The following is a 12,887-nucleotide window of genomic DNA, read 5'->3' on the forward strand; positions in this document are numbered from 1 at the left end:
AATAATTACAATGATCACTCTCACTTTCTCTTTCCTTCTCACCTGATTTACTAAAAACCTCTCCATTAGCACTTTGCATCCTTAGAGTCCCTCATGCTGGGATGCAAAATCATTCCTGGAATCTGATGACCCCACTTCCTGTTCTCTTATGCAGCGCCCTGCTGGAGACCACCCTCTGGACTCAGCTCTGAGCTTCCTGCTCAGCCATTTCCACATGGTACACTCCTGGGGGCCAGAGCAAGAGTCCACGGCCCTGTCTCCCTGCCCAAGGCAGAAATTCTACTCCCAGGGCAGGGCTCAAGAGGCTGAGAGAGAACAGTTTCCTCGTGCTTACAGCTGAGCACAAAGATACTGACTACCCTGAAGAAAAGTAGTGAGCTCCTTGACCCCAGAGGCATTCAAGTGAGGTCAGGTGCCTTCCTAGAAGGGATGCTGTGAAGGGACTGTAATCTCTGGGCAGGGACCACACCTGCCCTGCACAATTGGTATTCCTGGTGCCTAGCACATAGCAGGTACTCAAAAATCTGTGTTGGAGAAATAATTGCTTGGGTGGGAAGTTGTTTTGGAGGCTGCAGATCATCCTCCCAAGCTGATTCTAATTGGTCTTGAATAGAGTTAAGCTTAAGGAATGTGGGCATCAAAACGTATGCATTCCATCATGAAGAACGCAGTCGTCAGATGCTGCTGCCCCAACAGGAAGACTCTCCAGCGCGTGGCCAGCAGCCCAGGTCCCCCTAAGGCCAAGGCCAGCCCTCTGGAGTCAGGCTTGTGGCAAGGAACAGTGTGTGGAAGGAAGGGGTGAGCCGGGGGGCTGTGATCTGAGGAGAGGGTGGGGAGGGGAAGGGATGAGGCAAGGCCTTACCGATCTGCAACTTTCCACACGGTGGGAGCGATTGCGCTGGTGGTGGCTGGCGCAGCTGTGGTCTGGACAGGCCCCCTGGTGCTCCCAGAAAACTTCCGCAGGTAAGTGGTGTAGAAAGATCTGGATTCTGTAAGCCTGTGAGGGAAGGGAATCACCGGGGAGAGGCAGTGAGCTCGAAGGAGTGAAACCCCAGAGCTAACTCATGACAAGAGAGAAGGCTGGTGGGTCCCCTGACGAAAATGTTTATCAAGAAATATTTGAACTTGGTTTGATCTTATCCTCAGTGAGGTCAAAAGCGAGGCACCCCTGCCTCATGTTAATCTTTCTATTCACTGGCCATGCTGTGCTAAGTCTGTTTAACACCAGCCTGAAATAAAAATCCCACCTGGGAAAGAGGCTGGGCCTGTGAATTCCTCAACCTGCCCCAGAGAGGTGGAGAGGGGGGAGCAGGGGACAGGGCACGTTTGGGAGCAGGTGGGTCTTCTGGGGAGAGTGCTACTTCTGGCCGCAGACTGGACGGTGGGTCTGATGATCCTCCCCAGAGACCAAAGATACAAAGTGGCGTGTGTGGCCTCAAGGAAGTGCACAAGCTGGCTCCAAGGTACCAGAGGCGACATCATGCCCCAGGGAGGTCAACGGAAGTTTGATGCCTGACTTTGAAAAAAAAAATCACAGCCACAACCCCTCAAACCACTAAAATTCTCAAGTCTCTTCCAATCCTTTTGATTTCCCTGTCTTCTCATAAAGAGGAGTCCTCAGGGGCAGGCGATGCCTCCTAGTCGGGGCCACTGGAGGGAAGGACGTGAAGCCCAGCAGTGTGATGGGACACCCCGGGGGAGCCGGCATCAAGAAACATTGCTTTCCACTCCACTGTCCCAGACCGATGTTGATCAACGAGCAGATGGCGCGGAAGCAGCATCGTCACAAACCATTTTCCCCTTCACCAACTCCAAGAGCGGAAACAATGCCTCCACTCCCACCAGGACTGGCACGTCCTGCCCCTCCCTGTCCCCGCTGCCATCCTGCCTCCTCCCAGGCTGCGCTCCTGATGAGCCCTGGCCCCGTGCTACCGGGTGGCCAGGAGGACCAGGGGCCACACCGCCCAGCCCCGGAGCGGGATGGCACTGATAGCCCCAAGAAGTGGCTCACTGGGCATCTCGGGCCGGCCTCGGTCTCCCTGGCTCTTGGGCCCCTGCCTGCGGGGCCGGGCGGACATCAATCATCTGCCCGGGGAGGGCACCAAGGCACCATCTGGCGCCATTTAATGGGCCATTCAGCAGCGGGAGCCTGACAGAGGGGCTGCGGCTGGCCTGATTGTTTTCTCTTGGCATTTTGGAACTGGCTATTGTCTGGCTCCTAATGAACTTTTCTGCAATTAGAAAACCAAAGGGAGGGAGGGTCAGGCATAGCTGAGTGCTTGCCAGGCCCGCAGCCTGCCAAGGAGTCTGTCTGTGAAGAGAGGAGGGTGGGGAATAGGGCCAGGGCTGCAGTGGGGTTGGTGCAGAAGCACTGGCACTGGCTGGGTGCTGAGTGTGCCAGGGACCTGGGCCTGGACTGCTGAGCTGGGGGGCGGAAGTGCATGTGCAGCATCCTGGGCCCTGACTTCAGGCTGTAGACTCCCCGACCCTGCCGTAGGCAGACATCTGCTCCTCCTGCAGAGGGTGCTCCCTGCTTGCCCAGGGACTCCTCAGGAGACTTGCAAGACAAAGAACTCATCAGCCCCTGTGAAAGGCTGGCGGCCTCTCCAGGCAGGAAGAAAGGAGAAACACGGGGACGATGGGGGAGAGGGGTGGAGAGACACTCACGCGGGGACCCGGGAGAAGGAGCCGTTCCGAGACAGCAGGTAGCAAGACGGGAAGTTGGTGACACCAAACTTGTTCACCACGTCACGCTCTGTGTTCAGGACCCTGCGCACTGCTATGCCCTGGTGCTGCGACAGGTCCAATGTCACCTGCAGAGACAGGGGGACATCGGGGCGGGGTGGCCACTGGGCAGAGGGAGCCCTGGGCATGCATCTGGGTGACAGCTGTGCTCCAGCAAGACTCTCAGCCTTTCCAAGAGGAGGCTTTCGTGATGAGTGACAACCGCCAACCACGCCCAACCCACAGCAAGGCGCGCAAATGCCGTCTCCTTGGAACTGTGCAGGCCACATGTCTCAAATCTTTGAGGACAGTCCCAATTTAATGTAATTTTCTTTCCAATGAATTGCAAAAGGCATAATAAAATGTGGTTTCATTTTTATATTTGTAAGACTTCTACCTATGTTCCAAATCAGAAAAGCGCTTAGACACAATGATTTTATTTTTAGAAAGAGTTAAGAGGGAGAAGAACCCGCCTGCCAATGCAGGAGATGTAAGAGACGCAGGTTCAATCCCTGGGTTGGCAAGATCTCCTGGAGGAGGAAATGGCAACCCACTCCAGTATTCACGCCTGGAGAATCCCATGGGTAGGGAAGCCTATGGTCCATAGGGTCACAAAGAGTTGGACACGACTGAATCGATTTAATTTCTCCTTCTTAATGCACTAGCATTAAGAAGGAGAAATATAATATTAGGTAGTATTTATTGAGTATGTATTATGTTTTATATATAGATTGCTTCGTTTAATCTTCAAAAATAACATTCACTGTGAAATAGGAACAATTACTAGGAGACTAAGCCAGGTGGCCCAGAATACCATGGCTGCTTGGGTTTAAATCCTGGCCTGATCAGACTAAATCTCTCCCAGACTCCATTTCCTTACTTGCAAAATTGTAATAATACCCCCCTCCAAGGGCTATTAAGAAGACTGAATAGATTAATTTTACAAGAATGCTTCTAATAATGACCAGTAAATAGTATGTATGTAAGTATCCGTTTAAAAAATCAAACTCCTATTGTACAGTAGAGGCAAAAGCTGAAAGCTCAGCAGTGAAATCACGTGATCAGATCACACAGCTAACAAGTGCCTGAGCTGGGCTGTAAATCCCAAGTCAATCTGCCTCCAGAGCCAGGGCTCTTGGCCAGCGTGTCCTCCTGCCTCTCAAACCACCCATCCCTGAGCGCCTTTGCATGAACATGGGTCCCCTGCCCCTGGTTATTAGAGGGATGGAGGGAGTATAGTGGGGAGAGCTATTCCAATGAACATTCATCAGTCATCTCTACAGGCATGACCCCAGGTGTGGAAGGGGACCCCAGAAGGGCCAGGCATCCTTCAGCAAAGCTCCCTGCCCCTCCCACCTCCATGTTTCCCGTCTCAAGGCTGAGAGGTCTGGAGAAAGCTCAGAGTGTTCTACTGCACTTGGTAAGTTTCAGGAGGAGAACCACCCAGATCCAACAGTGGTGTTAATTTCATCCCCTCCTTATCTCCTAGCACTGCCTTGGAACATCTCCCGGGCACTGGCCTGTCCCACCTTAGGACCTGGAATAAGCCCAGGGGCCTGAGAAGCTCATGATGTAGCCACAGAACGGCGGGCGGTACACAGCAGGCTGGGATGGATCTTTATAAAGTGCATACTCTTTGCCAGTTACTCACCCGGGTTCTTCCCCTATGCTGTCTCACCTGCTGTTCCCAACCACTCTCTGACAAAAGGTAATTATCACCACTTCAAAGACAGGGAAATGAGATCAGAAAAGTTGACTAACGATCACAGCCATATCACATAAGTCAGGGGTCCCCACCCTTCAGGCTGCAGACTGGTGCCTCCTGTCAGATCAGCAGTAGCATTAGATTAGAAATAAAGTACACAATAAATGAAATGTGTTTGAATCATCCTGAAACTATCCCCTCCATTCAGTTCGTGGAAAAATTGTTTTCCACAAAACCAGTCCCTGGTGCCCAAAAGGTTGAGGACCACTGATCATAAATGTTGGAGTGGAGATTCCAACCAGCCTGATTTTGTTATCTGCTTCACCTGGGAAGGGACCCCATATCCTCAAGAGGGACTAGATGCTCTCTGAGGTTCCCTCCCCCTGATTTGTTACTCCACTTCTTTGGGGGTGGGGTAGCATAGGAACAACACGAGCTTTGGAGGCAGACAGACCTGGTTTGAAGTCCTGCTGTACCAACTTACTGGCTGTGTGATTTTCGGCCTGTTATTTGACCATCTTTGTTAATTAGAAAAATTAGCAACTATATGTGTCATCTAGCAATGCTTAATAAATAGCAGATGTTATCATTTTCATTTTCCATGCAAACGTGTGTGCTCAGTCGTGTCCAACTCCTTGCAATCCCATGGACTGTAACCCTCCAGGCTCCTCAGTTCATAGGATTTCTCAGGCAAAAATACTGGAGTGGGTTGCCACTTTCTCCTCCAGGGGATCTTCTGGACCCAGGGATCGAACTCTAGTTTCCTGAATCTCCAGCATTGGCAGGCAGATTCTTTACCACTGAGCCATCTAGGAAGCCCTCAGTTTCCAAGAGGAAGATCAAAACGGACAAAAAGGCTTTAAATGGAAAGGTCCGGCTCCTATACTTCCCCACTTCCGCCAGCAGGGGGAAGGCCAGTGCTGGGCTAAGAAGCGCATAGGACCAGCCCTGCTCTTGAACTCACTGGGCTCTCTCTCCCACAATGTCTATCCAGGAGATGCAGGAACCCTGCAGGCAGCTCACCTCTCTACCCAGGTAGGAGCCTTCCTTTTCAAAGATCAGGGCCAGGTACTCTTCATTGTTTCTTGCAAAGAATCCAGTAATCTCCTCCAACCTGCAAGAGACACCACTGGCAGTCACTCTTTCTGTGGTGAGAATAAAAAAAACTCCTGGTGACAACCATCCTGGCAGACACAGTGCTGTGGGGACAGCCACACACATCTGCTGCTTTCACACAAGGCTTCGCGCAGTCTCCATACCAGCCTGCAGCAGGAGTAAACCAAACACCGATTCTCAAAAGATTCTCTGTTACCTAAACCTAAACTAATGTCTGGTTCATTTCACCAAGCTATTTGGGTTGTTTTTTCAGAGTCAGGAGTGAGTATGGGCAGTCTAGGGAGGAGACCTGGGGAGGCGAGCTTTGAGACCAGTTATTTCTATGCTCTGGCCCAGGGTACCGCCCAGACTTAGAACTGCAGTTTTTATCGGTCCCCTAAGAGACTGGTGTTTATTAGCTATCAAACACAAGTCTTAGTCTGTGCCAAGTCACTACCAACTGGGAGATTTGCTTTTTCCTCTCCTGTAGCAGGCATAAAAGAGGAATTAAAAAATCAGAAAGTCGTGGGTGCAGGAGATCTTAGAAGCCACCTAATCTTATCTTAAGATTTTTAACCTCCTCATTTTAAAACAAGGAAACTAGGGTCCCAGGACAAAGGTGGAAATTAATAAGTCAAATTTTATTATTCCCCCCAAATCAAATAATTAAGATATAAATCGTTTTAAAAATGCAGAGTTTCAACAGAAAACAATTACATAATACAAAAATGATCTGTGTCCTCATTTCAATAAAAAAGCAGAACCTCATCAGACATGTAACAGGACATGATGGCCACTACTTTTATCCTCAAACTGATGATCTGTCTCCCTTCTCTGGATCCAATGACACAACAGCTGGCCAATGGATTCCAGCCCAGTGACGGTAAAAACGACATGCCAGAGAGGTGGGGGCCAGAGCCTGCCCCAGTGGGTGGATGGATACTGACAGCCGCTGAGGTGGTAGCAGGTGTCCCCAGGCTGGCAGAAGAGCAGGCCCTGCAGCCTGCTGTCCACACAGCCCACCCCCACCCCATTCATTCCCTCTCACACTTCTGGAGGAGGCAGCCCACCTTCCATCACACGTCTCTGCCTCCTCCCTAAAGCTCTTTAGAAGGATCACTTTGAGAGAGGCTGGCAGGTTTACCCAGTTGACTGTTCTCGAGATCCCTCTGGGCTGAAAGGCACCATGAGGGAAGTGTGGGTATGAGAGAGACAGACATAGAGACACAGTCATTGAGAAACGTCAGAAGTGAGGGGTGGGGCACAGGCTGGCTTGGGTGTTTCCTGCAGAGATGGGGTCTGCTTATGGAACCCCCCAAACCACACCAAGACTAGATATTCAGTCCAGGGTCTCTGGGAGGCTCTCTGGGAGGATGAAGAATTGGGAAAGAGGATAAAAGAAGCATTGTGACTTGGACTCAACAGCCACTGACACTTGGAAACACAATCTCTCAGCAGGGCCTCAGCTTTCGAGACACCAGCACACACACTTAGGGGGCCCTAAGCCCAGGGTCTGCCTCCCGAGGCCCTCTCAGCCTCTGGAACCTTCACTGTGTCCTGCAGCTGGGCACCTCCAGCAGTCCTGGCTGGTATTTGCATCTGTTCCTTCTTGGCCCCTCAGGTGGGCTGTCTCCTATCTGGAGTTCTCACCCAGAAGGGCAGGACCTCGTGTTTTCAATCTCCCTGTCTCCCTCATGGGGGAGTTAGGGCCAGAGACTGTGCACCCTGTTATCTTGATTTCCTAGAACAGAGGCAATCCTGGGAGGCTGCCTGAATCCCAGCCACCGGATGCTCTGCAGCACGGGGGTGGGGTGGCGGGGTGGGGGGTGCAGAGTCAGCTCCCCCTCCCCCAGGCACAGCCACGGCTCAGGAAAGGAGCACCTTCATCTGACAGGGCTTTGTGCCTCTCAGTTCCCCGTCCTATTTCCTCTAAATGGCATCTGGTCTCCCTTTTTCCTCCCCATGCCCACCTTCTCAGGGACCCTCCCTGTGTCAGACTGAGCGACATCCTGTCTCATTCCTCAAAGGTTCCTGAGCATAGGTTGTGAGAAGCAGAGCAGGGATGACCCAGAGAATCCCGGCCCATCCTTCCCTTCCCAGCTGGTGGGGTGGGCCCTCTCACCCCGCTCAGTCCCAGGAAGTCAGGGCTTCTCCAGCAATGGGAAGCCCTCCAGCCCACTGCACAGGTGTCCACAGCACAGGCAACAGGAGGACCCAAGCCGCTGCACAGCCCTGCTGTCCCCTCCACCCTCTCACTGCCAGGCCTGCCATCCTGCCACCCCGTCCCAGGCCCGCCCTGGCCGCAGCTACCTGGCAGGCTCCAGCGGGGGACAGGCCGGGGGCCACGTGTCACTGTGGGACTCCAGGGCATCGATGAGCCTCTCCCGAAGCGTCTGCACATCAGCTCCGGCCACTGTAAATGACGATGGGGGAGGGGAGTGATGAAGGGGGCGGGGGATGAGGAGAAGGGTGCAGATCCCAGCTTCCCTCACAGAAGAAAGGGCCCAGCACATGAGCTAGCTCTGAGCAAGATGAAGCATCTGTCAGTCCTCCTCCACATGAGGCAGGCGGGGGTCGCCCCCTGGCCCTAAACACGGCAGAGGGACCCATCCCTCAGGGCAGGAGAGAGCGCCCCAAGAGCCCTCCACACGCTGTCCGGCTGCCCCTCTGGGTGCCCATCCCACTTCGACACAAGGGCTATTCTGGGAACACCTGACCTCGCTTCCCAGGAAGGGCTTCTTCAGCCTTGTTTTCTCGGAGGAATCTTCCAGGCTGGCTGGGGAGGGCAGGTTCAGGAGGACACCCCTCTGGCTTTCCCTGGGGCCCTCCTCCCCCTGCAGACCTTGCTGGGCTCTCTCTCCCCTCTCAGTAGAAGCCCAGGTGAAGGAGGGAGAGGAAGACGCGGACAGCGCCAACGGGACCCCGAGAGCCGGGACACCCACCTGAGAGCGTGGTTCCTGAGCCGGTCTTGGAGAAGGCCTTAAAGAACTGGAAGCAAACACACAGCAGGAGTCAGTGGAGCTCCGACCACCACAGCCACAGCAGCTGGGCTGTGGAGGCCCAGCTGTTTACTCAGCGGGGCAGCTATGGGGAAATGACTTTTGTGAGCCTGTTTCTTGGTCTGTAAAATGAGAGGAGGGGGTGTCTGCTCTTGGAGAGCACCCGGGTTCCTCTCCCCAGTGTCCTGCGCCCGAGCCCTGCCCCCACAGCTCTGGAGCCCCCGGGGGAAGCTGTGGCTCAGACACTTGACTGGAGGCGGCCTGTTTCTACGAAGCTCAGGGACCCAGCACGTAGGACTAGTAAATAGCTCCTCTGTGACTAAATGATGCAGGCCCGTCTGAAAAAATAAAGCGGAGTCACTTCATACCCCCAGCCCCACCCTGGAAAATGTCAGCCGCCTTTGGAGGCCACCTGTCCTGGTTCCTTATCTTGGAAGAGGGGCAGAGAGGCTGGCGTCTCTGGCCTCCAAGGACTCTCGGCCTGGCTCGGCAGACACTCCAGAAGGGAGGCGTCTCCAGTTCGGTTCTACTGAAGGGTAGGCTTGAGCCCCTGAGGAAACAAGCCTTGTACCACATGGGCCAGGCTAACTCTCTCCCCATTCACATGACACCCAGGGCCAGCCTGTCACCCCCTTGGGAGAGAGGACACAGGAGGGCACCTCAGAACCTGGGCTCCCATCTCAGAGAGCAGCCAGAACCCCGGCCTGGGCTCAGGAGGAACGGAGTTCGGTCGTCCTGACAGGTGGCTACTTAACTGCCTGAGGGAGAGCCTGCAGGCTGGGGAGAGGTCTCTTCCTGAGGTCCCTAACCTCAGGGCTACCTGTAGCCATCTTGGGCCCCTGTCTCCAACAGCACGGCCGTTCGGCCTTATCCAAGCTGGTGGCTGAGTGCAGGCCCTCGGGTCTACCAGGTTCTGCTACGTTCTTGCTGTGTGACCCTGGGCAATCTGTCCACCTCTCTGAACCTTCTCATCTTTAAGATGAGGATGACACTTGTCGACCTTGGAGAACTCTGACAATTCAATGGCAACTCAAGTGCTTAGCATGGTGCCTGGTACAGACAGCAAGAAATCAACACGTGTTGACATCATCATCCCCTTTCTTTGTTCCTTTTAAATACTAGGAAACACCGATCAGCTGGACCTGTCTGTTCTAGCCATCTGTAGGTAGAAAACTAAAATGTGGAGGCCACCTGCCCACCTCTCCTCCGTGAACAGCAAAGATGTGGAGAAGTCACGCACCTCTTGCCACCTGCAATCTGCTCCTGCTGACCTCACCTGGACCCTGGACCTGGACCCTGTTTTATCCTCTCTCTACTTACAGCATTAATATAAACTTCTATTCTGGGTGAAAACCATTCACTGGCACATGCCACTTGTATTCCCAATAGTGTTCTTTGTAGATACTGAATATACTTTGAATTAAGAAAACTATATGCCATCCTTATACTTGTAAAAATGAGCACACTTTTCCAGGCTTATGACATGAGATCAAGTAGAGAGGGCATGTTATAGGCTGATTTTGTTTCTCAGAAACAAAATAAAAGACGCACCTACTGGGGGTTTGGTTTGCCCACAAATAATATCCCAGAGGTTGGACTCTACAGCTGTCATTACTCAGAGTGATGTGGTCCTTGTACAGACAGGACAGACTTCAACTTGCTTCCATAGCCGTAAAAACATGACTGACGCCATGACGCCTTAAGCCGTGTGGCTTTTCTGTGGCAATAGTTGCTACTGTCCATTACTGAAGAGTAGTGCAGTGCCTCTTCTTCTTCAACCATCAGGTCTCCAAGGTCTGAGCAGGGGCCTTATGAAAAGGGGGTTGGCATGACCTCCATCAAACGGGAGCCCCCCAGACCCAAGCTGAGCCTTCTGAAGGCTGTAGCCATGGGCAGTGGGAAGTCAAATAGGGGCCTGAGTTAGGAGCTTGCAGGAACTCTAAGAGCTCCCCTCACACAGCTGCCCCTTCTGTCCCAGCCACCTTCCAGAACAATGTCACCACCGGAGTGCTATTTCCCGCACCTCGCACTCTAGAGGAACTTTTTCCTATCGATCATTCTCTCTTTCACTTTTCCCCTAGTCTACCAGCTCCTTCCCTATGCCTGCAAATAGACTAAAATCTATTTTTTCTTTTAAAGTTAAAAAAAAGAGAAGGGACAGGAAGGGATGAAGGATGGGCCGGCTTCTCTAGTTGTGGCATGTCCCATTTTCTTGCACTGCCAAATTTCTCAGAACAGTGTGCTCTGCCTTCCCAGGAAGCCGGCTGTGGCTCAGGCCCCCACGACTCAGCTGTGAGGGCTCCAGGAAAGTTAGGCTGACCTCTTTGGCCATCCAATGACCTTCCAGCCCTTCCTACTCTCTCCGCAGTATCTATCGCCACCGCTGCCTGCTTCTCCTCCCCTCAGCCAGGGCTTTTTGGGCCACATCTTCCCAACACTCTCCTTCTCCACCTCATGTCATCACCCTCCCTTGGTTTGCCTGACACCACCCAGGCCTTCGTGGTCATCTCCACGGCCTTCCCCTTGCCCTCGTCTCAGCCTCGTCCTGGGCTCCTCCCTGTGCCCATGGCCCCTGTCATCTCCTGCCCCTGTCTCTCCCCCCGCCACGCATCAGACCATGGCACTCTTCTGTTTAAAAAGCGCAGGGAGCCACTGTCAGAAACGAGGGGCTCAATCTCTGCTTTTGAATGAACGAGTGAATAAACGGGTGAATGGACAGACAAACCCATTATCTGTCTCCCTGGCTGATGTCATCTACTTTGTCCAAACGCTTTGTGACCTGAACCCTGTCTCAGAGCCTCAGCTGTCTTAACTTCTCTTTCTTCCAGATGTCATGGCACCCTCACTCAATACACACACACTCTTGGAGACTGAGTCACCCCTCCCCCAACCTGTTTCTACACCCAGTTCCTCCCTGCCACCCAGCCCAGGACCTCCCTCTCCCCCAAGCCCTGTGTTCTGTGAACCTGACCTTTGTGATACTTCTTCTGCAGTCGAGACCAGATGCCTTGTCTAAAGTAGGGCCTACCACTTACTTCCAGGACCACTACAACTGTCTCTACCTGTGCCCCTGACTCATGCCCTAGAAACAGTAATATGCTCCATCTTTTCACTCTCCAGCCATCACCCTCACTGCCATTTTGCATGGATTTCTAAAGGACAGTTCTGGTCTGATCATGTCACTCCTCCTAAAAAGCCCTTCCATCACGCCCTACTGCCAAGGAATAAAGTGTGAACTCACAGCATTCGAGGCCTTCCGGGATCTGCCCCCACCCACACTTACCTCTCATTGGCCCCCTATTTCTTACACTTCAGCTATGATGAACTTGAACCTGATCTTTCCACCCATCCACCTCCCAACTGGGAGAGCAGGACGACAGCTTCCTCACCTCTGCAAGCCCCACAGTGCCTGGCACAGTGTCAAGGACATGGAAACCCTCAAAGGACATTTGTTCAGTTGAATAGAGAACCTCTACCCTTTGATCAGCTTGGAAGCTCATGTAAAAATCACATTAAAATCGAGTCAGGGCACATTTTTGTCCTCTTATTAATGTGCATCCTTATTAAGTCAGCTGTTGGAAGGGAAACCAAGGGAAACCACCACCTTCCTTGGAAACAGGCCATTAAGATGCCAGCAGTGAGGTTTCTTTCCTCCAGGAGCAGTCAGCACCCAGTCTCCTTCCTCTCAACACTTTGCCCAGGAGTTTCTGCCTTTCCCAACCATGGGGATGTCCCCAAAGGCTGGTGACTGGATGGCCTTGGGCAGGTCTTTGCCAACCTATCCAGGAACAGCTGCCTTCCCAGGGGGCAAACAAGGCTAAGCAGGAAGTACACTTGCAGGTGGCAACCATCAGTGGCACTGAGTCCAGCCTTTGAAACAAGTTCTAAGGAAAATGACCTCCAAATATCTTACAGTGAGCCTGTAAGATATGCACAAGCTTAACGGTTCCTACCCTGTAGACTGTCCGTGGAGGAGATGCCTGGGAGAGCGTGAGTGACTGCCGAGAGCGAACCCATCTCCTTTTCCAGAGAGTCTGGAGACATCTTTCTGAGCCCTGTCCCCCTCTTCCCTGACATCTCACCATATAATGAGAGACGCAAAATAACAGCCCAGACTGCAACCCCTACTTCCAGCCTTGAATTCCAGGACGGGCCATCCCTGGGCTCCCTCCTCCGGGGGCCCTGCCTCAGCCCCCACAGGAGCCTCTGCTTCAGCCAGATCAGCCTTCTCAGCTCACCACATGGCTCTGCCCACAGCCTTTGCCCTCACATCCTCCCTGCCCATGCTCCTCCTCCCTCCCAGCCAAACCCGATCTGTCCTTCACATCCTGCGGAAGTCCCCCTCCTCTGGGTGCTCCTCCTCC

General features: G+C 53.0%; 1 protein-coding gene across 2 annotated transcripts in view; it reads right to left on the reverse strand.

Moving 5' to 3' along the window:
• Positions 1–12,887, reverse strand: part of QSOX1 (quiescin sulfhydryl oxidase 1) — a 41,294-nt gene that overhangs the window by 14,704 nt on the left and 13,703 nt on the right. For both annotated transcript variants that reach the window (XM_006048590.4, XM_006048589.4), the window contains exons 3-7: positions 8,467–8,512; positions 7,835–7,937; positions 5,453–5,543; positions 2,668–2,813; positions 863–997 (exon numbers count right to left, since the gene is read on the reverse strand). In XM_006048590.4, the coding sequence (XP_006048652.3) occupies positions 863–997; positions 2,668–2,813; positions 5,453–5,543; positions 7,835–7,937; positions 8,467–8,512 (521 nt within the window). The remainder of the gene's footprint in view (positions 1–862; positions 998–2,667; positions 2,814–5,452; positions 5,544–7,834; positions 7,938–8,466; positions 8,513–12,887) is intronic.

This window comes from Bubalus bubalis, chromosome 5, assembly GCF_019923935.1.
Source record: "Bubalus bubalis isolate 160015118507 breed Murrah chromosome 5, NDDB_SH_1, whole genome shotgun sequence".
Lineage (NCBI taxonomy): Eukaryota > Metazoa > Chordata > Mammalia > Artiodactyla > Bovidae > Bubalus > Bubalus bubalis.